The sequence below is a fragment of the Epinephelus lanceolatus genome, chromosome 23, assembly GCF_041903045.1.
Source record: "Epinephelus lanceolatus isolate andai-2023 chromosome 23, ASM4190304v1, whole genome shotgun sequence".
Taxonomy (NCBI): domain Eukaryota; kingdom Metazoa; phylum Chordata; class Actinopteri; order Perciformes; family Serranidae; genus Epinephelus; species Epinephelus lanceolatus.
Genome location: NC_135756.1, coordinates 36,298,009 through 36,324,169, shown reverse-complemented (window position 1 = coordinate 36,324,169; position 26,161 = coordinate 36,298,009). Strand labels below are relative to the sequence as shown.

The 26,161-nt window shown below is 42.2% G+C and overlaps 1 protein-coding gene and 1 long non-coding RNA gene across 18 annotated transcripts in view; both read left to right on the top strand.

Annotated features, from left to right (window-relative positions):
• LOC117245778 (pleckstrin homology domain-containing family A member 5-like) overlaps positions 1-26,161 on the top strand; it is a 623,723-nt gene that overhangs the window by 28,459 nt on the left and 569,103 nt on the right. The window contains exon 4 of one of the 17 annotated variants that reach the window (XM_033609292.2): positions 3,632-4,732. The exons of the other annotated variants lie outside the window; for them this stretch is intronic. Coding sequence (XP_033465183.2) covers positions 3,632-3,638 — 7 coding nt within the window. The 3' untranslated portion in view covers positions 3,639-4,732. Of the gene's footprint in view, positions 1-3,631; positions 4,733-26,161 lie in introns of those variants that run through there. 17 annotated transcript variants of the gene reach the window in all.
• Positions 12,575-18,465, top strand: LOC144461790 (uncharacterized). Its single transcript, XR_013490422.1, has 2 exons — positions 12,575-14,875; positions 14,995-18,465. It is a non-coding gene; the product is annotated as an uncharacterized LOC144461790 (long non-coding RNA).

Genomic DNA, 26,161 nt, shown 5'->3' with positions numbered 1-26,161 from the left:
GATTAGGCTGATTGCTTCATTTATTTATTCATTTTCGAAACTCAGAAATGAGTTGCTCTCTGGATGTCAGGGCTGACCTCCTCCTCACACACACACACAAACTCAACAGAGTGAAGTCAGACAACAGCAGAGAGGCCGCGGTGCAGATGAAGGGAATATAACTTGAAGATTACTCTAGTTGACGACAACTATGCTTGTTACTGTAAGTAAGTGCGATAAAACCACTGCCAGCCAAGCCAGTACTTTATCAATACATGTGATCAGCATGTAGAAAGCCAGATTTCAATCTGCTCTGTCCGCAGTCTCCAATTCACCGCTATTATGATTTACGATCGTGATCGGCACAAGCACATCGCGCTCGCGGTGCTAACAGCAAACTGTTAAAGACAAACTAAAATGAAAGCTGTCTGTATGTAGGCTAACACTTAATCTTAAAATGTACCTGAGGCAGCCGACCTGTCTCCTAAGTAGAGGGTAACAACAGTAACAGCACCAGGTCACCATCGGTCGGGCATCCCTCCTCCTCTTTCAGCTCTCGCCAGCGTGTGAAAGCCGGGCCAATATTAATCCTTGTTGGAGCTATTGTTTTACCACGTCTAACTTTGTTCACCTTGGTTCGGTTACGCTACTCTAAAGAGAGGAGGGGGATATGACGTATGCCGTAAAGCAGCTAACTTTTGTAGTCCTTTTTGTGTCCAGGTTCTTACCCGAACCCCAAAACTGCATAGTGGCAGTGCAAGCAAAACAGACGCTCTCAAGAAATGATGGAGGTGTCATACAACCTATTGTGAATTGATGTACCATCACAAGGATCTTGGATATACAGTACAGGCCAAAAGTTTGGACACACCTTCTCATTCAATGCGTTTTCTTTATTTTCATGACTATTTACATTGTAGATTCTCACTGAAGGCATCAAAACTATGAATGAACACATGTGGAGTTATGTACTTAACAAAAAAAGGTGAAATAACTGAAAACATGTTTTATATTCTAGTTTCTTCAAAATAGCCACCCTTTGCTCTGATTACTGCTTTGCACACTCTTGGCATTCTCTCCATGAGCTTCAAGAGGTAGTCACCTGAAATGGTTTTCCAACAGTCTTGAAGGAGTTCCCAGAGGTGTTTAGCACTTGTTGGCCCCTTTGCCTTCACTCTGCAGTCCAGCTCACCCCAAACCATCTCGATTGAGTTCAGGTCCGGTGACTGTGGAGGCCAGGTCATCTGCCGCAGCACTCCATCACTCTCCTTCTTGGTCAAATAGCCCTTACACAGCCTGGAGGTGTGTTTGGGGTCATTGTCCTGTTGAAAAATAAATGATCGTCCAACTAAATGCAAACCGGATGGGATGGCATGTCGCTGCAGGATGCTGTGGTAGCCATGCTGGTTCAGTGTGCCTTCAATTTTGAATAAATCCCCAACAGTGTCACCAGCAAAACACCCCCACACCATCACACCTCCTCCTCCATGCTTCACAGTGGGAACCAGGCATGTGGAATCCATCCGTTCACCTTTTCTGCGTCTCACAAAGACACAGCGGTTGGAACCAAAGATCTCAAATTTGGACTCATCAGACCAAAGCACAGATTTCCACTGGTCTAATGTCCATTCCTTGTGTTTCTTGGCCCAAACAAATCTCATCTGCTTGTTGCCTCTCCTTAGCAGTGGTTTCCTAGCAGCTTTGACCATGAAGGCCTGATTCGCGCAGTCTCCTCTTAACAGTTGTTCTAGAGATGGGTCTGCTGCTAGAACTCTGTGTGGCATTCATCTGGTCTCTGATCTGAGCTGCTGTTAACTTGCGATTTCTGAGGCTGGTGACTCGGATGAACTTATCCTCAGAAGCAGAGGTGACTCTTGGTCTTCCTTTCCTGGGTCGGTCCTCATGTGTGCCAGTTTCGTTGTAGCGCTTGATGGTTTTTGCGACTCTACTTGGGGACACATTTAAAGTTTTTGCAATTTTCCGGACTGACTGACCTTCATTTCTTAAAGTAATGATGGCCACTCGTTTTTCTTTAGTTAGCTGATTGGTTCTTGCCATAATATGAATTTTAACAGTTGTCCAATAGGGCTGTCGGCTGTGTATTAACCTGACTTCTGCACAACACAACTGATGGTCCCAACCCCATTGATAAAGCAAGAAATTCCACTAATTAACCCTGATAAGGCACACCTGTGAAGTGGAAACCATTTCAGGTGACTACCTCTTGAAGCTCATGGAGAGAATGCCAAGAGTGTGCAAAGCAGTAATCAGAGCAAAGGGTGGCTATTTTGAAGAAACTAGAATATAAAACATGTTTTCAGTTATTTCACCTTTTTTTGTTAAGTACATAACTCCACATGTGTTCATTCATAGTTTTGATGCCTTCAGTGAGAATCTACAATGTAAATAGTCATGAAAATAAAGAAAATGCATTGAATGAGAAGGTGTGTCCAAACTTTTGGCCTGTACTGTATATTTAGAGGGTTAAGAAAACTCCATTGTGTTGCTTTAAAATGCCATTTTTTGTGAAGGCTTTATTGTTTTCACAATTTATTGTTTCTTATCTGTGAAATAAAAGTAAATAAAAGCTTCCACTGAGGGAAATGGTTTCAGCTTACAAAAATAGACAGGAGGTCTGCATTGTGGTAACGTGTATTTATATTTCTAGGGAGCTGCACGTCAGGCTATGGTGTAGGCTCTACATCGACGCAGAGCCTACAACGTAGGTACGGCGTAGATTCAATACAGATGTATAAATCCCGCATTAGGCTTTCTCCATAGGCCCAAGGAAAAGCAGTGAGGCCCCAGAACAGAGCCATAACACCAAACATAATACTGCAAATGGAAATAAAGTGGTCCTGACTGAACTAAATTTTGCTGAAATCATACTGTAGGATTTTATGAGACAAAGTGTTGATTGACAGATAAATGAATAAATCCTTCCTTCTGTTCTTGTTGAAGTGCACTCTGTGCTCCCTTTGGTCAAATTCATGTAACACATCATAGAAGTTGTCAAACCAAAGTCCAGTCTCACCATAAGAATATCTGTCCAACAGTTTTGCATTGTGGGATGTACCACCGCAATCTCTTAGGGGCAGCGGGGCTGTTGAATACTAAAATGCATTTAAGTGTCTCTGCTCTGTTCTCTCCATGTGTAAACTGGTTTCTGTATCTTCTTGTCTGTTGTTGTTTTTTTTTCCTCATTGTTAAGTGCCAGCTTCAGAAATAAGCTCTTGCGGTGACACTTAAACCTTTTACTGTTGATGTTTTGAGCTGATGAAACATTTCATATATCAGTGGCCCTCAAATGGCGGACCGCGAGCCGCCTATTTGTGGACCTTCACTGTGTGTTTTGGTTTGGTCAGCATGTGTAAATGGGCTGTAATCTCCATGCCAATGATGCGCTGATAGGCTGTTTGCGAGAATGGCACTCTTTTACTTTCGCTTTTGAAGTGGTATGCTTATGGATACTTTGTCAGTAGTATCCTAGATTGAATGAAAATGGCATGTTCCAAGTTCGAAAAGAAAAGAAAGGTCTTGAAAGGTTTTGTTTTATTTGAGTATTCATTTGAATTTATGTCAAAATGGAAATGGTATTTTATTTTGTTTTATTTTAGTATGAATTTTTATTTTGTTGTTTTGAAACAAACAGGGTCTGACTTGGTGGGTTGTGATTTAGCCTGCACGTGTGGAGTTGGAAGGAGAGGAGAGGTTTTCACAGCAGAGCTGTGCTACAGAGCCTCATGATACTTCAGCCATCTACTCACACACAGACAGATGAATAAAGAATAAACAAAAGGGATGTAGCAATACAATGAAAGAATCGCAATGTAACCTGGAACCGACACTGAGAAGAGAGAGGGGCTTGTGATCATGTCATACCACCACGGCGGTCTCTGCCTGTTATTCTCTTCCATTTTCAGTGTGTGTACATGTCTTTCTCTCTCTCCTGTGTGTGTGTGTGTGTGTGTGTGTGTGTGTGTGTGTTTTTGGTTTAGCTCTGCAGCTGCTCAGTGCTTTGGGAACACCATGAAATAAACAGTTAGAGTAACATGAACGTAGCCTTGTTGCTTCCCGCCCACCAGAAAACACAACTTAATACATCCACTGTAGCAACTGATTCTGACTCCCTGTGTAAAACTGAATGATGCTCAGCAACACAGTGAGGCTCTGAAGAAGTGCCTTTTTCCTTGATGTGTGTATGTGTGGAAGTGTGTTGGTGAGTGTGCACACATGTAGAAAAAGCACAGATTTTATCCTGTAAACCTAAATTTCTTTTTATTCCACGATTCAGTAACATTGTTTTCTTTTGAATGTAACATTGATATAAGTCCAAATTAAAGGCTAGATTGTGAACACAACAAAGATGAAAGACACAGATGTAAAAATGGATCCCTGGACTTTTGTAGAATCAGTATTGAATTATCCCACAGAATTAGCCCACAGTATTGAATTATCCCACAGAAAAACTTTGTTGCTGTAATTGTTGTTTTACCCAGTCCTGATGTAAGTAACTGTATGTATGCTGGAGGTGTGGAGTAAAATAGGCTCTATACTTACTATACTATACTGCATTTAATCAATACTGCACCTATGTCTCTACCCTACCCTGAAATGTAACTGTACGTCAGGATGACACAGACCTCCTGTTTGTTTTTGTAGGCTGAAAACCATTTCCCTCAGTGGAAACCAAGCTTATACTTACTTTTATTTCACAGATAAGAAACAATAGATTTTGAAGACAATAAAGCCCCCCACATGATGGCATTTTAAGTCCTGTGTGCGATTTATTCTGGCTTCATATAAGTAAAGACTCCTTTGTTCCTGCTGACATTCAGCTTTTAAATGACTCAGTGTGAGTCTTTTCTGTTATCATGATCTTATGTGTTTATTTGTGATCTTACATGTTATTTACTTGCTATGTTTGCACAGGTTGGTAATGGGTGTAAGGTTTTCTATGTACTTCTGCTGCTGCACAACAACTTGCCCCTTGTGGGATAATAAAGATTTCTTGAACTTGAACTTGAAGAAACACTCTGCTAGCAGCTAGGCTAATTTTTATACAACGTAAAATGAAAAGAGTCCATGCCAGTGGGGGTCCCAGACCTTGTGAATGTGAATTGTGAATAATGTAAGTACCAGGTATAGTGAAGACGGCACAGTAGGGGTGTGCCATATCATTTTGTTCACAATAGTGCCAGTATAATTTTCATTTTGATATGAAAAATTCATATCGTGATACTTGCAATATTTTGACTCATTGACATATTGACGGCATACTGTTACCAATGGCAAAAACAAGCACGGCTGAAAGCAAAATCATTACAGACCACCACACTTCCCGCCCACCCAATTTGGGCTTTTGCTCCCTTAACTTATGTTGTTGCACAGCCATGTTTCCCCCCTGATGCCACCGGACGCCGTTACGAATAACAGCTATCAACGGCATATTATGCCAGCATGGAAGGATGGCATTTTTCATCGGTGACTGACGCCAGAAGTCACTGACCAAGCGCCAGTATTTGACAACTTCGCTTTCAGACTAGGTGGATCCAATATACTTTTTGTCAAAAAAGAAGAGACGTTAGACTTGTACTTTGCTTTCTGATCAGTAAGTCATAAACAACAAGATAAGGTCAAATAGTATATGGGCTTTTGAATGATCCTGTCTTTCCTCTATCCAAAACTGCCATTTCAACCACAGCTGCCTAGTTAGCTAGCTAGCTTGTGGATTCCACAATGCTTTTATGCTAATGTTCCAGTGGTTACAGAAATTGAGTCAAACAAAGGTGTCACTCATCTGATGAAAGCAATGTATTTTCCTATGCTGTGACAAGAGTGTGTGAATGAAGCATTAAGTTTTTACATTTTATTCATGTAGGGGCTAGCTAGCCAGCCTGCTAATTTCACCATGCTTTTATGCAAATGCTACACTGGTTACAGAAAATGAGGAACAGTCATACAGGACTGTCAGTGCCTGTTCATTTCCAGAGATCAGCGGCAATGGGGAAACACCAACACTCAACTCACTCCGACCAGTGGCAAAACTTCATCACTTACTCACTTTGTCACAGGTAGTCCTGTCCATTTTTTAGGTTGACTTCACATGCTGCGGTCCAGCCAAAAATACCAAGGCACATACTTATGTGTTGAATTGATGCCATAACTACAATTGATCTAGACAATACAGCCCTCACAAAATGCCTTTTGTGAGTCTTGTGTGATTTATCCTGGCTTCATATGAGTATAGGAAATTTCCGCTAGCCACTAGACTAATTTATAATGTAAAATGTCATAGGCTTGTGCTAATAACATAAGCATGTTGTATTTGTGGAGAAAATGTGTCCAGTAAAAGACAAGTGCTTTGTCTGTGAATCCTACGAGTTATAATGAAGCTGATTTGTGTACTTGTGTTGGAAACTGTCCCTATTAAGCCATGTTTAGTGTTTGTTCTGGGTGTGTTTTCAGTCAACTAAACTTTACAGCACTTCACAGAAACACCACTGCCGAATAGTGTTTTGGAGGTGTAATTACAGAGTGACACAGACACACCACCACATAAGTATAAATGCTCTCAACAGCATCGGCTATGCATTGCCCTAATGCACAAGTATAAATCCACCTTAAGTGTTTCAACTCACAGAAAACAAATACTAGCTTGCAGATATACTACGGCTGGTATCAGCAGCGGATAATTGTCACAGGTGCAGTCAATGAGGTGGGTACCAGGTGAACGCCAACAAAGCATCACTATCTTCAAGACCAGCAAATTCATGATAAAAGATCAGATATTCACCGAAAAATAATTAGAGAAATCTTTCTATCTAGCTATTAAATGTATACACAAGACAGTAGTCAGAGCAATGCTGTGATGGTGAACAGATCACAGGATGCAGAGAGAGAAATGGGGGAGGAGAGGAAATAAAGAGAATGGAGAAGCAGAGGGAGCGAAAGGAGAAGACAGGTGCAACGGACATGTCATTCAGTCATACCGTCTGCAGGTGTCTCCATCTTAACAAGCAATGCTGACAACACTATGACAGCTAGCACGTGTGTGTGTGTGTGCATGTGCGTGTGTGCTTTCCACAGTTTTTACTAACTCTGCAATATCAGGACTGCAGTGGGGGTTTTTGGGACAAAAAGTTCCTAAGTGGGTCATTGGCTGGGTGGGACAGATCTACTCATGAGTAGTTTCCTGTACAATCTAAACAAACACACACACACACACACACACACACACACACAGATCCGCACACCATACTATACTCTGACAGAGCATTAAAGAGTTTGAGTGAACTCATTCCCTGCATATGACCTTTGACATCTTGTCATTGTGCGTTTGGATCTTTTTCAGATGGCACACTTGCTCTATTTAAATGAGCATTTATGTGAGGATTTTAAATACTGTAGTTTCACTCAGATTAGATTATTTGAAGCTGGAATCATAACTGAGGGGAAACCAGTCCACTACAGGAGCAAGGAATAAAACAACAGGGCACCTATAAAGTTTTGCAGCTAAGTACAGTTTGCTCTCTTTTGAGTCTGAATGCAGCTATCCTTGTGGCAAAGTATAAATGTTGCCTTTGCGCTATGAACACAATAGACACAACACTGGTGGAGACTGCAGCCACAGGTTCTTACCAACTAGGTGCAGAGGCATTCCTTCAGTTCTTGTTTGGAGTATTTTTGCCCATTTTTCATTGCAAAAGGCTTCTAGCTCTGTGAGATTCATTGGTCTATCCACAGATTTTTTATGATATGGAGTTAATTGTTTAACTTAGGTTCAGGAGCAGGACCACGCCTCAACCACTCCTCTAATCACCTGACTAACGTATATATACCAGCACAGCTCTACCACAGGCCTGTCAGATCTCACGAACATTGGCCACCCTACGTATCTCAGCAAGTGTGTTTTTCGCATATTCACCAAAGATGGATCATGTGCTGCAAGTCAACCTGTCCGGGTCCGACTCCGACGACTTGTACGACTCCCTGTTTGAGCCAGGTGATCCTCTGACTCCATCTCAGCAGTCAGCCGGTAGCCGACACTCCCAGGGGAGCCGGCTGTGCTCTGTGGTCCACATCTCTCGGCCTCGCCGTGGTTCTCCCTTGGGCTCCATCAACGAGATCGCCCCGACTCCTAGTGGGTCTCAGGCCTCCTCTGGCCACACTTCCAGGTTCCTTTCCGGGGCTTACTCCCACTAGCGTCACCGTCGGTGACGTCACGGCGCCTCCACCACTTCAGCTGGAGCAGCCTCTCTCATTCATTCCCCCAGCTGGGGGTCAGGTCGTATCACCCCTTGTGCCTGCTCCCTCTGATGCAAATATGTCACACGCTATATCTGCCTTATTCTCCTCCCTGTCTCGCAGGCCTCCACTCTCACCCCATGCACACACATCCTCCATCCCCACATCCCTTTCCTCTACCCTTCCTTCCAACTATCCTGTTCCAGCTGGCATTGCAGCCCAGGAGCCCCATCCTGCAGCACAAGGGGCTCTTCCGGCGGGTGTTTCACTGCCTTCCACTCTCTTTGCGACGTGTCTCTCCTTACCCCCGCCCCCCCCCCCCCCCCTTCCCTTCGCCAACACCCTAATGTTTTTTCTTCCGCTGCCGTCTATACTCTGGCCACAGCCACACCACCGGCTCCGCCGGCCTCTGCCATCCACTGCCCCTCACCTGTCTCGCACTCACTGTCCCAGCAAATATTGTCCAGTAATTATGTAGACCTAGCCCAGCTCATTCAGCCATCCTTTTTCGACAGTAGTCAACCCAGGGAACTGCAGACTGTCCTCGGTCCAGTTCTATTAAAGCAGTCATTGCCAGCTAGGTCTAAAGACTTAATTACTGTTGAGTTTACTCTAGCTTTCTCCCTCTTTCGCGACGTCATCTGCTCTGCTTATCCTTACCGTCGATTAGAGCTGCATGACTATCTGTCCATCATGTTGGATATGGCTTTGCGTTTCGAGGGGGGGGCAGGATTTTATAGCTACCATGTCCACTTTGCTGCACAAGCAGCCGGCCAGTTGCAGCAGCTAAATCAGGGTACGTACTGGGGGGTCCTCGATTCTGAAATATACTGCTGCATTTTCGCAGCTCGTTCCTCCCTCTCCTGCGACTTATGCGGCGCCCCTTCTCACCTGGCCTCTGCATGCACTATCATGGCTCCTCCACCGCACTCCTGCCCCACCACTCCACGCAATGTCCCAATCTTCAACCGTCTGTCTTCTGCTGCACCTCCTCCTCCTGTCATCCCCAGAGCCAAGGACGCACGTCCCACTGTCAACGTCCCAGTGTCAAAGGGTGTCGACAAGCGAGGACGGCCAATCCTCTTTCAGGGTGGCAGGATGGTGTGCAATAATTTCAATCAGTGGGGTTGCAACTCGTCCGGCTGCCGCCTCCTGCACGTCTGCTCCTTCTGCGGGGGCGCTCACGCCAGGACCACCTGCCCCCACAATCCCACCAACACAGCAGCATGACTAGAACTTCACCTCAGCACGCCCATCAAGGTACGTGCACTCGCTGCTGCTCTCAGTGATCACCCTGATAAGCAGTTTGTCGATTTTCTCATCTCTGGCTTCACTCACGGTTTTCACCCTGGCATGGAGGTGCTTCCCGATTCTTCTCACACGTGTCACAATCTTCAATCCGCTCTCACTGAGCCCGACACTGTTGACACGTTACTGGCAAAAGAGGTCACTGAGGGATTTATGATAGGCCCTTTCGATCATCCTCCTTTCTCTGTATTCCGTATTAGTCCCATCGGTGTCGCCACACGCAAATACTCGGGGAAAAAGAGGCTGATCATTGACCTGTCTTCCCCACGTGGCTCCGACATCCCGAGCATCAACAGCCTTATTCCTAGCCCGGATTTCTCCATGCAGTACACCACCATTGACCACGCCATGGCACTGATCCGTCTGGCGGGACATGGGGAATGGCTGTCAAAGGCTGATATCACCAGCGCATTCAAGGTCTTGCCCATTCACCCTGACTTCTGGTGTTATTTTGGTGTCTGCTGGAAGGGGGCTTACTACTTCTCCGTGCGCCTCACTTTCGGCTGCAAGAGCAGTCCCAAAATCCTCGACTCTTTATCCGAGGCTCTATGCTGGTTCCTCTCCAACAATTACAGGCTCCCCTACATGCTTCATCTCCTTGACGATTTCCTTGTCGTGACTCCTCCGTCCTCACCTCCTCGCCATGGTCTCACTACACTTAGGTCTGCATTTTCCGACCTCGGTGTCCCTCTGTCCGAAGAGAAAACTTCAGGATCTGGCACGTCCATCGAGTTTCTGGGCATCACTCTGGACTCACTGTCATTCCAGGCTTCACTGCCCTTGGAGAAAGTGCAGCGCATCTCGCTGCTCTTGTCTAATTATTTCCTGACAGACAGGTGCACCAAACGCCAGCTGCTCGCTCTCCTCGGGCACCTCAATTATGCCATCCGCATAATTCCACAGGCAAAATCTTTTCTTTCTCAACTGCTGACCAAAGCTGCATCCCTTCCCTCTCTCCACGACCGCGTGGTTCTGGACAACACTTGTAAAATGGAAATGCGTATGTGGCAGCAATTTCTGTCATCCTGGAATGGCATCTCATTCTTCTACAATGACTTCATCACTCATCCCGAGGACATTCAACTCTACACGGACGCGGCTCCCTCTGTAGGTTTTGGCGGGTATTACGGGGGGAGGTGGTTTGCTGCCGCTTGGCCCTTCGAGTTCGAGTCCCTCAACGCAGAATCAGGCTCTCCCTCGTGTGCTCTGTACGAGCTGTATCCTGTGATCATCGCCACTCTAATTTGGGGGAATGGTCAAAAAAATGCATCACTATTCACTCTGAAAACACAGCAGTAGTAGATATAATCAATAAAGGCTGTTCCCATTCCCCAGCCATCATGCCATTCACCCGCAGACTCACTCTCATCTCCACTCAGCATCAATTCATCCTCCGTGCGTCTCACATTCCCGGTCACCACAACGCCATCGCTGACTCACTCTCCCGCTTCTCCTTCCAGAAATTCAGATGCTTGGCTTCAGACTTGGATGTCCATATCACACCAATCCCACCGTTTTCAGCGACCATATTCAATTAAATCCTCATCTGGCAAATCTCACGGAATTTCATCAGATCACTACTCTTGCCATTCATTCCGCATTGATGCTGCCTCCTCAGCCCCCAGATCAGGAATTTCAGACCAAGTCATACAGGTCCTTGGCAGTTGGTCTTCACAAGCATATCAAACCTACATCCACAATAACCTCAATAATCTCCGTCTAGCACATGACAGACTAAGTCTCACTTAACCAGACTCTTTTGGGGGCTTCCTAACAGCACGGGCTCATCAGAACACGAGACGGAACCCCCATACTGAGTCTCTCTGCCCACATCTACACCTCACCCAGTCCGACCTTCAGATGACGTCATCTCCATCCCGTTCATTCATCTGCAAATCTGCACTCCCCCATTCATCACCACCCCATTCATAACCATTTCTCTGAAAATCACATCTTCATTAAACCTTTAAACTGCATATCGTTGTGGCGTGGTCCTTGCTAGTGAAGTTTAGGTCGGGGGACTGTGAGGGCCATGGCAAAACCGTCTGCATGTGCCTCTTGAGGTAGTCAATTTTGGATTTCAGGGTGTGTTTAGGATCATTGTCTTGTTATAGAAGCAATCCTCTCTTCATCCTCAGCTTTTTTGCAGATGGTGTGATGTTTGCTTGCAGAATTTGCAGGAATTCAACTGAATCCATTCTTCCCTCTACCCGTGAAATGTTTCCCGTGCTACTAGCTGCAACACAAGCCCAAAACATTATCACTCCACCCCCGTGTTTAACAGCTAGACAGGTGTTCTTTTCATGAAATTCTTCACCCTTTTTTCTCCAAACATCCCTTTGCTCATTACGTCCAAAAAGTTCTATTTAAATTCATCAGTCCACAGGACTTGTTTCTGAAAAGCATCAGGCTTGTTTAGATGTTCCTTTGCAAACTTGTGATGCTGAATTTTGTGGTGAGGACGCAGGAAAGATTTTCTTCTATTGACTCTTCCATTAAGGTCATATTTGTAAAAATGTTCCTTCACAGTTAAATAGTGCACCACCACTCCAGAGTCTGCTTAATCTTCCAGCAGGTCTTATGCAGTTAAACTGGGGTTTTGATTTGCCTTTCTAATAATTCTACGAGAAGCTCCAGACCCCAACTTGACTTACACAGTTCCTGTGTGGAACTGTGATTTCTTAATAACATTATGAACTGAGGAAACAACTACCTGAAAACACTTTGCAATCTTTTTTTAGCCTTCTCCTGCTTTGTGGGCATCGTTTTTTAGTTTTCAGACTGCTAGACAGCTGTCTAGAGGAGCCCTTGGCTGCTGATTGTCCGGACAAGGTTTCAGGAGTCAGAATATTTATAAAGCTTTGAACTTTGCATCACTTGACCTTTCCTAACAGTGATTGTGAACAAGCCTTAGTCCTAACAAGCTAGATCTGAGACCCTGGTAAAAGTTGTCTGAGAGCTCAAATGTTTTGGGGTGCCCAAACTTTTGCATGGTGCTCCTTTCCTTTTTTTCACTCTGAAATTGTATAAAACAAAAGTTAATACAGTCATCTTGCTTAAAATGTTGAAAAGCATGTTTCATCTTGAACTTACATGCAAAATGCTTGCATATTACCTTATTCAAATACATGCTAATAGCACAGGGGCACTGAGATGCTCTTTGCTTGGCAGCGCAGTTAGGGTTGCATTTCATCATTTGTAGGCGCTTTGAGAATTACACAGTTTCTCTTGTCTTATTCATGCAGGTTTAGCAGCTGCAAAAAAATGTTTTTGTGAATTTGCCCCTCAGTACCATCAAGCTGAGGGTTGAGCAGGATGTGGGGCTGAGGATAGTTGGGGGTCCTAACTCTAGATTTGGCTGTTGGTGTGTTTTACTGGGATACTGATACTGAATAGAAAGGCTGCACAAGTGGTAAATATTAACAGAATTTTTTGAAAAAAGAAAGTAGACTTAAACCATTTACAATTTTTTGGGCCGATCCAGATTTCATTTTTTTCAAACCACTTTACAGCACACAAGATATTGCAATATTTTCTATATTTACTTTATTAGAATGCCCTATTTTAGCCTGGCAGGTGTTGCATACTGCAAACTTGTTGTTCTCCTCAGACACTTTAAAAAAATTCCATACGACCGACATGGTGTAGGTCGCCTGTACAAAAGGCCTTAGCGCTGAGGACTCGCCCGCCAGTAAGTGCGTGGACACGCGGATCTTCGGCAACCGGACACGCGCCTCGTCGGTTTCAAGCAACACAGTGCAGCAGTGAGAGCTCTGCAGTTAAGTTTAACATGTACAATTAACAACCTTCTCCTTCGCTCTTTTGATGTGTGTGCGTGAATGATTAAGGTGAGAAGGTGCCTATGCATAAAGATTGTATATGCATATTTGTAAGAATTGAGTATAAAGCTATTTTTCCTTTTGTTTATTTCAGAACCACACATATGCATATTTTAGACTGACCGGCCGGCGCAGGTCATGGCCGATCACATGGAAATCTGCCCAATTCCGAGCAGGAACGCCGCGGGAAACTCAGATTTGTTCGTAAACACGTGTGTATGATCATGAATGCCAGTCCATCGTAAAGTGACAGCGCTCCCGGTAATCAGCAATTAGCATAAATCCCCGCCCATGAATAGCCAATGACCACCATATAAGGAGGTGTAGGTGCATCCTGTCGACCTGTCAGTCATGGCGCAAACAAAGAAAGAGAGAAAGAAAAAAGAATTTTTCCGAAGCGGAGATCGAAATAATTTTGGGTGAAGTGGACTTAAGAAAGAACATTTTATTTTCTTGAGTTAGTGGTGTGACAGGGACAGGCAAAGGAGGGAGGTAACAGATGCTGTCAATGTTGTCTCCGTAGTACAAAGAACCATGTCAGAGGTGAAGCTTAAATGGTTTGATGTCAAACTGGAGGCAAAGAAACGCATAAGCACACACACACAAAAATACAGCAGCCACGGGAGGAGGAGGCTCACAGTCACAACTGTCTGCTGAAGACGAGCGCATCGCTGGCATAATTGGGGACATGCCTCCACTGGAGTCAACATCAAACCCAGACGGTAAAGTGTTGTATCATAATACATTCTGAAAACCGTCACTGATAGCGTAGTGGTCACCAAACAAACAGAAGATTCATTTGTGGGGTTTTGAATGAAGTGGGAACGGGAAACCAGAGATGTTTTGTGTGTAATGGATAAACTCTAAATCAGTGATGGCTGTCGGAATGTAGAGCTATTTAACATTTATTTTAACAAATGATACGGATAACATATAGCCTACAGCAGTTTTGTATGCATCGTCTTCAAATTATTTGAATCTTAATAGCCTAAAGCTCTGTTTTATACAATATAAATTAAACATTTTTCAAATCAGGTTTATTCATTCAAATGATCAAAAAGCCACAAAAAAAAACACAAAAAAAAAACGTGTTGTCTCAAATAATTCTTTTAGCTGGCACGTGCTCCTTCGCGGCTCCACCACCTGCTGCTCCTGCTGCCCATGCTGAACTCAGGCACTGAGGCCGAAGAGGCTGTGATCTGGCTGTCCTTACGGATATTTTTATATCATCATTCAACATGTAGAAAGAATGTGTAATCTACTTAGTCGATTTACATAGATAATTCACAATCATGAACCTAATCTGGATCTTAAACCTGCTAATTGACAACTAATTTAACTAAATGTGATATATTTTTAATATTTTGTCATGTTTATGTGGCGAGGATAAGGTGAAGAGGAATTAAACTAAATAATTGGACCAAAAAAAACAAGAAAAAGAACCGACAACGCCAATCTGGGAATTTCACCCAGAGAATTAATTTGAAGTACAAGGCACACAGGTAAGCTTACTCATTAAGGGGTATGAGACGTGGTTCAAAGGTTATAGGGAAATACAATTTTATTATTAAATAATTATTCAATAAAAAGTTTTTTTTTTTGTTTTTTTTCATTCGCACAGAAAGAAAAGGAAATCAAATAAGGGGCTGGAGCAGAGTGGATGGACAATGGCTAGTGCAGGGGGGGGGATCCACCAAAATAAAGAAATCAACCAAGTCACCCGGTCACGTGACACACACACTCTCAGTGAAGTAAAACCCGCTTCCCAGGACACAGCAGACGAGACAGAGGGGATACCACCATCAACTGAAAAGAGAAATAAGCGAATTAGTGGGCGAACAACAAACCAACAAAATAAAAGAACAAAATCATCTCAGAAGTTAACAAAATTTTAACAGTTGGGCAAATAACAAACTTAAGACAACCAATATCAATAGCTGCCTGCTATTAACTTGTAGTAATAAGAAAAGAAAAAAATAAACAACAAAACAAAACTTCAACCTAAGTTCATAAGCTCTATGGCTTTCAAACTAAACAAAATAGAACTAAATGAGTAATCAATCCAAAAATAACAATTACAAAATTACTCCAAAATAATCCAACACTTTCACACACTCATCCACACATGGAAGCCAGGTATCGGTGGATACAATACACCAGCCAGAGCAGAGCAAAGCAGAGCAAAACCCAAGCAGCGGCACAAAGCAACAGCGACCCCAATAAGCTGATTGCAGTTACCCCTGATCATGGGAAAAATACTGTTAGTGTTGCTACATTTACCAGGAAATACTGCGATTGCTTGCTACACTAAAACACACATACCTGTTTATGACCAAACATGGGGAGACACACACCCACTCGCACAGGAGGAGGGAGGGAGAGAGGATTCCGGTCGCCATCAGCGTTTACCTGGGACCACACTAGCGTTAGCCGTCAGACAGCATCAACCACAACGCCGAGAGAGAGGATACTTACCAAGCGAAAAATACACAGCAGCACATAAGGGGAACCCGGAGCAGCATGCAAGCAGTCGCCCTACAAAACAACACAAATGCCGTGAGCACACGGAGAGAACCAGGTGACCAATGTGGTGAAGCAGCGGGCAGCCATACCTGTCGGGCCAAAGAACCTTGGACCCGGAAGTGACGCACCAGTGACGACAGGGGCGCAAAAGGAAGAGCCGGTGGAGGATGGCCGCTTTTATACCGGCCCATCTCATGACGGCCACCAGTGGCGCTAAATACAAGCAGTGGCACTAAATAACATAGATGGCACATCTATGCTGCTACATTTAGATTATGTGTTTCAAAGGCAACTGTGTATTGTGTACGTAACAGAGCGCAATACGAATTAAAATTGTAATTTCCAATAGTGACGAGCAATATTTATGTGCTTTACTAAATTTACACAAGCACTACGAGTGGTCAGGAGCAGGAGTAGATTTTTTTAGTAGCTACGAAAAGATCGGAGCTACTAAAATATTGATGAATGCGTACATGCACGTAAATTTCCATCTGTGAACAATTTACACACAAATTCCTTCTGCTCACGTTTCATGAATGAGACCCAATGTGTGCAAGTGTTGACATGCATCAGATGTAGAGCTCAGCTTATTAATTTGCCAGGCCAGCATACTGACCTGATATTAGCTTATTGCTGTATATGTCAGCGGATATATAAGAATATAAGAAATGATTGTATAGAAAACTACATTTAATGTAATTTAGAAACAGTGTCTCCATTACCTATAATGTGAAATATTTGACTGTACATTTACAGTAAATTACTGGCTACTACTCGCATCACTTTCACAGTAAGTTACAGTAAATTGTGGTGAAATGACAGCTGTATACTGTGATCTCACAGAAGTTATGCCTGCATATTACTGTGATTCAGCAGTATGCTCCTGTAAAATTACTATATTTAACTGTAACCTCACAGTTAAAGCCCATTAAACCACTGTATTACAGTAGGTTCCTGTAAACTATTTTATTTTATTTATTCTATTGATATTATTACTTATTTGGAATTTTACTGTAACTTCACAGTGTATGTACATTGGATTACTGTGATTTAGCACTATGCACCTGTAGAATTACTGTATTTCACTGTAATCTTACATGTATACTCCATGTATTACTTTGATTTAGCAGTATATTTCTGTAAAATTACTATATCTACCTGCATGAGTTTCATAAAGATTAATATCATAGTTGCAGCCTTTAAGGTGATAATAATGTAATTTATTGTGAAATATTACAGGTACATATTGTAACTCTAGAAATAATTTGTAGTGTAGTCTGCCTACCAGAGAGTGCTGACAAGTAGACTTTTACACTGTAAGATGTCCTGTTCAATATGTATCGTGGTCACAATTCTTAACACAACAACAACAACAACAACAACAACAACAACAATCAAACAGACCTGAATTTAAATTGTTCATGTTACTGTACTTGTTGATGGAGAAAAAAAGTACTTAAAGGTTTAGCGTGTGATTTAAAGGGATTTAGTGACATCTAGCAGTGAGGATTGCAGATTGCAACCAGCTAAAACTTCTCCTGTTTAGCATTCATTGAGTGTTCATTGTTCAGGAGGTTTTTACTAGTAGCAAAATTATCCACAGAGATCTCTTCCTCTTGAAAACAAACGGAGTAGCTGATTTAAACTGGTAAAAACGCTGAATAAAGTGGGATGCACGCTATTGGATATTTTGCCAATATCCGATATGCTGATATGTAACAACTTATTTGGCCAATAACCAATACAGATATCAATATATCCACTTTTTTCCCCACCTAATTTTAGTGATCATCAAGTCGTTTTTTTGTAGTGGAATTAACATCACATTATACATGCATACTTTTATCATGATGGCCCACCAGCAGATGGAGACATGAAATGCAATACTTTTCAATGTATGTAATATTCATTCATTGTGCAAAATGAGAAAAATATTATCAGCCAATACCAATGACGTACCAATATTATCAGCATGTTGGTTGATTCTGATCGGTTCATTTTAAAGCCACTATCAGCCATTACTGATGACATGCTAATATTATCATGCATCCCGAGAATGAAGCAGTTTTATGTTACAAATCAGTGTGTCTCAGATGCTGCTCATTGCAGATGGGCTGCTGACTATGGTGGCTAACATGAAAACGCAAAATAGCCAATGCCCCTAACTGGAGTCAGTGTTTTTGGTATTGTTGCTTTTACTGAAGGATCTGAATACTTTCCAGTACATTATCCAGGTTGTAATTTTTAAGGTAGTGGTAAGTTACCCTATTAGCCATCTAGTTTTTCTAGTATACCAAAAGATTCCTTTTAGGCTATGCAATATGTGTATTATTCATTAGCCATTTGGAACTGGAGGCTAAATGCAGCAGCGTATTTTTTTCGCAGCATGAGTGTCAAATTATTTTCTCATATGAACAGTAACATATTTTTAAGGAAGATATGGTTGTAACATGTTAACATGTAAACATGTCTGTTAGTGAGTTTGTCTGTGAGCCTGACAGCTGGATATTTCAAAAAGTGCATTACCAATACCTTTGCTGGAGTGGTAGGCCTTGAGCCAAAGAGAAAAGTCAAGGAATTGATTCAACTTCAAATTGAAGCCAAATGAGTGATGTCTGCGGGAGGAAAACTAAATTGGAGAGTTGTTGTCAGAGTGCCTTCTTGTTTTGAAAGAGTGGGCATTGGTTTTTGTTTTTGTGTGGATATTTCATTTCAAAATGAGACTTGTCTCAGAGTTGTTATACAGCTTATTCTTTGTTCCACACATGGCTGACTCTGCAGGCCTCTCACTCCATCTCTGCAGACAGTCTGACACCCGATCAAACTTCTGACCTGAAAACATAAATGGTCTCGTCCACTCTCACAGCAGCCAGAGTCATTGAGCTCCAAACACACTGCTAACCCCCTTTAGCCTGATGCTCTCTGAAAATGACCCTCCTTATTAGGGATAGACCGATATGGATTTTTTAGGGCCGATGCCGATACCGATTTTTTTCCATCACCCTTAGCTGATGACCGATTATGGACTGCCGATTTTCTTGAGCCGATATTTGGGGCCGATACTGCTTTTGCTCCCTCAATTTACATAAAAAAAAAAAGACACAATGATAACAAATATTACAGGTCTCAAGTTTAAAATAAGAAACATTTATTGAACAGTAAAAAATACTAAAACAAGATGGAAAGTTGAGGTAGAACGGGTAGAATATTATTATTATTATTATTATTATACATTCAAATAAAAAAGAGTTCAGTGCTCTTAAATCTTCCAGTAATGTCTTTATAAAATAAACAAATATTTAAGCTGAAGCATAAATAAAACAACAACTACTGTACACAGTAGGATTCAACAGCTTTGTTCAACTTAACCACATACTTTCAAATGAAAAAAAGTGCCAGGGAAAAATAAATCCGTGAACCCACGCGCGTATCGGCCGATGCCGATACAAGTAAAAAACTCAAATATCGGCCTGATATATCGGCCGGTCGATGTATTGGTTTATCCTTACTCCTTATTCTGACTCAGTTGATCGGAGGTGTCCAGATATTTGTATGTAGGCCACTACTGCAGGGAATTGACTGCTGAGTGATGCTGCACTATAGATTGAACTGGAATCAGGCCACAAATACCACCAGCCACCACAATTTGGGATCTTTTCTTTAATCAGTCAATTAGGATCCTGGCGCTAAATATGATGATGTGGTTGAGAAGGTTTTGCATCCCCCATGGCTCATTGAATGGGTTACTAATCCATGGGATAAGGGATGCACAATACTGGATTATTAGCCAATATGTGATATGCTGATATATAACATATTTGGCCAATAACCAATACAGATATCAAAATACCTACTTTTTCCCACCTAATTTTGGTAATCAAGTCTCTTCTGTAGTCAAATTAACAGATTCTGATAGTTCATTTTAAAGCCAATATTGGCTGATACTAATAATATGCTGATATTACCGTGCATCGCTAATTTTATCCATGACTCAAAGGTTCTCTAACCTTGACGAAGTAGATCTTTTGAACCTAAAGCTGGATCTTTTCCTAACCCTAACCAAGTGGTTGGTTTTTGTGTTAACTCCTCACCTTAACCCTAGGAAATGGCCATATAAATGAATAACTTACCTAAGGAACTGCTTAAGGCAATGAGACACAACTTATTTGTTATCTTGAACTTTTAGAAAAGAAGAAGAAGGTCTGCAGATGAAGAGCATGCGCTGCTTGAAATGCGTCACTGTTTTTTTTTGGTTTTTTTTGGATGTGCTAAATAAATTTATATTCAATTCAATTCAATTCAATTCAATTTTATTTATAAAGCCCAATATCACAAATCACAATTTGCCTCACAGGGCTTTACAGCATACGACATCCCTCTGTCCTTAAGACCCTCACAGCGGATAAGGAAAAACTCCCCAAAAAAAACCCCTTTAACGGGGGAAAAAAAAAACGGTAGAACTGCACTTCAACTGGGAGCAAAAAGTGTGCCGGACCTTCCTCTTCTTTTCTGACTGCCTTTTTTTTTTTTGGGTCCAGCACCTGTCTTAAGGCCAAAACACGCCGGCGCCGTACGATTCGCGTCAAAACAGCCGCCCCCATTATTTTCTATTTACAAACCCACACCAATGGCGCCGCGGCACTTTACGCTATTGTCCTATTTTTCCAGCGTCGCTGCCCTTCAAAAAGCGCTATTTTGTACTTCCCAGCTCCCATAGTAGCAGCTCTGTTTTCAAGTTATTAATAACATAAAGACAACTACAATAAGCAACGTTGTCTAGCTGTCGTGGTCATCCTGCGTTGTGTGTTTTCTTCTTGCGCCCGTCTTCTTCCTCATCTTTTGTTCTAATTGGTGGTTGGCAACCAGTACCGCCACCTAGCGGACTGGAGTGTGCAGTAGAAATCCGGTTGATGCCCTGCAACATGACGCTTTTTGTGTGTGTTGGGGGTGGCACTTGACTCGCGTCAATGACACCGCCGTCATATGACGCCGCCGGTGTGTTTTGGCCTTTACTGGATGTGCGCTGCTTGTATTATTTTGAACTTTTGAAATCTATTGTCATTTGGATTCAGGATTAACCTTGTGCTTTTGGTTTCCTGACGAGTGTTTACCCAAGGGTACACCACTTCACCTGACTCTTAGAGATCACAGATCACTTTATGCTTTTGAGTGTTAACTAAACATTCACAGAGTAAATAAAAATGTATGATCCACACAATGACGTAAGGCAAGTACTTGGCAGTAAGTACTCGGCTCTAATTTGGAACCGATTTTCGGTTCCCAACTCCACAGATCTCCCGCAGCATCACTCAACACTGCAGGAAGATCAAAAGTTTTCCAAGCTACTGTATCATATTGTGAATGTTTCATAGCAAATGCTACATGATGAAGCTCAGAAAGAACAGATTTCTACTCAGTGAACCCCTAAAGTTGTCCCTCCATTGAGATACCAACACAAGGAAGAAGCAATAGTTCTAATACAATCTCTGATAGCTCACATGGAGAACAAATTAGTGCTTGACAGATATGGGATTTTTTTGTTACTGATTTAAGAGGGGAAAATTTCCCAGATTACCAATATTGTGGCTGATGTAGTGGATTTTTGAGCTGGAATAGAAATAGATCTTTTCTGTGTATATTGCTCACCAGTTTTGCCCCAATATGACTATGAGCAGGATGAGCAGTCGGCTGCTGAAGACTTTCAGCCTTAACACATACTTGGATTTAATGGAAGGAAAGAGAATTTAGTTTGTGGTGGTTTTAAATTTTTAAAAGTGACATCTCTTTCCAGTATCAGTTTTGTTGTTTCTCTGAGTAACCCCTCAGGAGACACTACCAACAGTTTTCTTAGGGACGATTTCTTTAATAGAAAGTAGTTTAATTGAAAACCACTGACAGCATAGTCGTGTCAGGGGCGCTACTTCTGCAAAGACTTTGCTGCTGTTGACTTCTTTTCTATGGCATTCATCAGAATATTGGGGCTGCATGATACTGGAAAAAGCTGACATTGTGAGATCTATATTATTTTGGAAAGAATAAATCATTCTAGATAGCTGTGGACTCTATCTCTATATAATTGGTTGTAGTGTACCAAACACAAAAGCAGGTGAGCACTGGAATTATGGAGGGGAAATTAGGCAGTTTAACACTGGTTCTCACACCATTACACCATTGTATTCACCATTGTACTCATATTGTACTCTCTGATCAATTCAGATTAAAGTCAGTGATCTAACATATCCTGTGATTTGCTGCGCATGCAGAGCATGCATGTCCCTTTCAAGCAACAAACTCTTGGGCCTTTCCCACTGTCACTTTTGACCCCGCTGAATCAGGTCATGCCACTGCAATTTGCATTTCCATTATCAGTTCAGAGGTGCTGTGCCACACTGAGCTGGTCCAGAAGTCGGGCTGCCCTCAAGCAGGCAGTGGAGACGTCTCGCTAAAGCTCTCTGTCTGCAGGAGACCAGAGAGAAAGCAGGCATGAAAATCGCTCACCTTTCGGTGAAATTCGCCGTTTTGAATACAAAATAGGTGACCTATGTGAATCGTGTGGATCCGATGAGAAAATATTTTTCTGGGGGGGGGGCTCTGTGGAGCGAAGCCACAGAAAAAAGACATAGCGAACATATGCGCGCGGGCATTTCATTTTTTCCTGTGGATGCATGTAATTAACATTAAGTGGTGCTCCCAGTCCCAAGGACAATGAAGCTGAGGGACAGACTAACCACAGTCGTGATGAGGAGGAGGATGAGACCAGAAATATGACAGGTGCGATGTGAAGGCATAGCCTACTATGCATTACATTTTAGCCAGAGGAAAACCTTTTTAGTAGTACTAAGTGGGATTTTTTTGTTGTAGTAATAAGTTGACTAAAAGTTGACTATAGGGCCTATTGCCCAATTTATACCTCCTTAGTTCATGGCTGTGAGCCATGGAGATATAAACTGGGGTTATGTAATACAAGAGCAGGGCTGGGCAGGACAGGGCAGACAGTTATATTGTGCATAAAATTAGATGCATTAGGATAGAGTCATATGCTCTTATTTTAAGTTAAATAATAAGCACATAGCCATTTGTGGCCAATTCATTATTGCATTTATTTTATAGTCTGGAATTAAACAATAATGTAGTTTGATGCAGTTGATTCTGAGGACAGCGTTTGTGTAGTGTGTACAAGCATATAGAGGATTATGGCTAGAAATGTGTGGGCCAGTGCGCCTGAATGTCCCGGGCTTTAATTTGTGTCCCAGTCCGCCCCTGGTCTCGTCTCTTACAACATATGTGAAAGATACTTTATTTGCACTTAGTTATACATTCATACTTTTGTTTTTGTGCAATCTTATAATTCTGCATGTGACCACCACTAGGGTAAATCTAAAAGAAATCAGATATGAGCATTTGGAAGCTCATTTTTCCACCAAAAAAACAATCGAGGAGCATAACCCCTGGACCCCCTAGCAGGTGCCGTGTCTCGTATCCTTCTCACCTTTTTCACCATGATCCATTTTCATGCCTGGAAAGGCTTTTGTAAAAGTCTCTGTGTTCAGCTCTCAGAACTTTTAATGATAATAATAATAATAATAATAATGATAATGATAATTATAATACTTTTTATTTATCAGCATCTTTCAAGACACTCAAGGTCACTGTACATAGAGTATAAATTTAAAACAACAACAACACAGCAGCAATTGTAGCTTCTGACTGAATCTCTGTGGTTTGGAGTTTTGTTTCTCTCCTGCATCCTGTTTTGACTTTAGATATCTGCATTATTTTACTGTTTCATGTTCACTTTCAGCGGAATTAGGAGAAATACAGACCCTCCCATCTGAGTAGATTTGTGTTGTTGGAAAATTTAGTACATCTGAATGTAAGTATTTTGTAGCACTGTTAAGTTGCACATATTTTCCTGTATAAAGTTATGATTGTCAATCAGCAGTCAGGTAGAAGACAATTGATCTTGCAGGTATTAATGAATTAGGGTTGGGTACCAAATTTGGTACTTTTAGGGGTACTGACCTGATCATGTCGTTACTGCCAAGTACTGATTTGAGTTGAATCCACTGGTGCCTGTCGATACCTGAGAGCACATTAGGGTAAAAACGCCTGGTTTAGACAAGAGGCGGAAGTGCAACAAAGCACCCCGAAGCCTGGAAACCAGCCACGGAGCCCCAAGGCCAGCAACAGAGCTGGGTTCACCTTCAGACTGGAGGCAGAAGCGCCCCAAAGCCAGGAATCTGGCCACGGAGCTCCAAAGTCATTTTGTTGCCTTCCCAGCCAGCCAAAACTACCACTGCAGCGCCAATCTGCTGCAATAGTTACAGTGTCTGATCTATTTTCTTTCCTTTTTTATTTTATTAGTAGACTAGTCTCACTGCTAGATAATTAGACACACACAAACAAACAGAAGACAGAAGATTAGCTCTGCATGATTAAAAAAGAGCAGCGGGGAAGAATTTCTTTCTTTCTTTTTAGTCTATAATAGCCTGTGTCATCCCTGCAGCTTGTTCAAAAATTCAAATATTGTCATTACAGACAAAGTAAGACCTCAAAAAATGTACCATGTACTGAAACCAGTAGCAGCATTTGTTAAAATGTGAAAGGTGCCCACCTCTATAATAAATGGACCTACAGCAGACACAAAGGAATAATCTCATCTGAAGCAGCCTCCGTCAGTGATGATAGTGAGAGATGACTTTGAATGACCTCTCCTGGGAGCCTCCATTGTTTCCACTGTGATACCGTGTGTAGTGTATGATTATAGGGTATGTTTGTGCCTATACCTGCACCTCCTGGAAAGATCATGGTTTGTGTTTTTGGATGTGTGTGGGGTCCCACACTGGAGGTCATTGTACCAGAGACAAAGACAGACATGAGGGAGAACAATAGCATAGCAGGGGACCAGAGCAGAGTGGATAAGCAGACGAAAATGAGGGAAATAGAAAGTGGCAACATAAAAATTCAGATTTAGTTTTTCTTATCTGCCCTCCTCTCCCCAGTCGTATGATTTTCAGATTTGTTTTTTCTCAATAAGACCTTTGTGTGGGAAATGGATTATGAAACGTGGCACACTCTGAGCAACACGGGGGAGGAGAGGAGGTCTGTGTGGAACTTCAGAGGTCTGTCTCTCAGCTCCCTGCTCAGTGTTCTCCACCCAAAAACTGGATGATGAATTGGTTTTGTCACCTATTAATAAGTGTTAGGACAAGTGTTTCACAGAGTGCATTCTCAGCCAAGGATTATCCTTTCATTCAGCTTGGCTGTGATGTCTTCGGCACTCGGCCTGCGGCCTCTTGCCTACGACCGAATCACAGCCGTGACGATATCACAGTATAACATCACTCCCTCTCGTGTGATATTGCTTAAATGTCATATGTTTCCTGCTATGACAAATCAAAATGTCTGCAGTGAAACAGGTATACCTGCCTGATATGGTTGTGTGTGAACTTGTGTGTTCATGATTTATGACTCTCCCTTGGTGATCGTAAGGATGTGAGGTCAGAGGGACTGCAGAATCTTTACGTACCTTCCCAAACCCTGTGCTGCTTTTGAATGCAGCTTACTCATTTTCACCCTGTTGTGTTTATGTCCATTCAGGTCAGGACTAGAGTTGGGCGGTATCCAAATTTTGTTACCGTTAAACCTTCCCCACATTTTCCCGGGTGATATACGGTATTACCGTGACTAATTAAAAATCACTTTGAAGGGCTCAGAGGGAGTCGCCAAAATGTCAGCTTGCGCCTATACTGTTCAGAAACAGAATAGCAAACATTACATAGGCCTAAGAATACTGAAAAAAATAACAAAACATGTACAACATTAACAACTTTTATTAACAAATATTTTAAAAAGTGCAAATGCAGCAGTCAACCAAACAATGACACAACAACAAATTGGTCTGTGGGCTACAGTCCACTTCCAAAAAAGTAACAATAAATAACAACAGCAGTAACGAAAATTTGTGCTATACAGCGTATCCTCAGACCGCGACGGGTACTGTCTGTTGGTTTATTTTTAGAACCTATCAACATAAATCAAATAAATTAAAAGCACAGCTCTACACCATCCAGTACTAGGGCTTATCAAATAAGAAAAACAGAACAATAAATATTAAGGCATAACCAAAAATGGGCATATATAATCCTATCCTGAGAAGCAACGGGAAATACTGTTCGTTGGTTTATTTTTAGAGCCTACCTTTAGTTTGAAAAGTTCACCCTCTCCAAGTCCAAACTGTTTTGTCCGTCAGAACAGGCTACTCC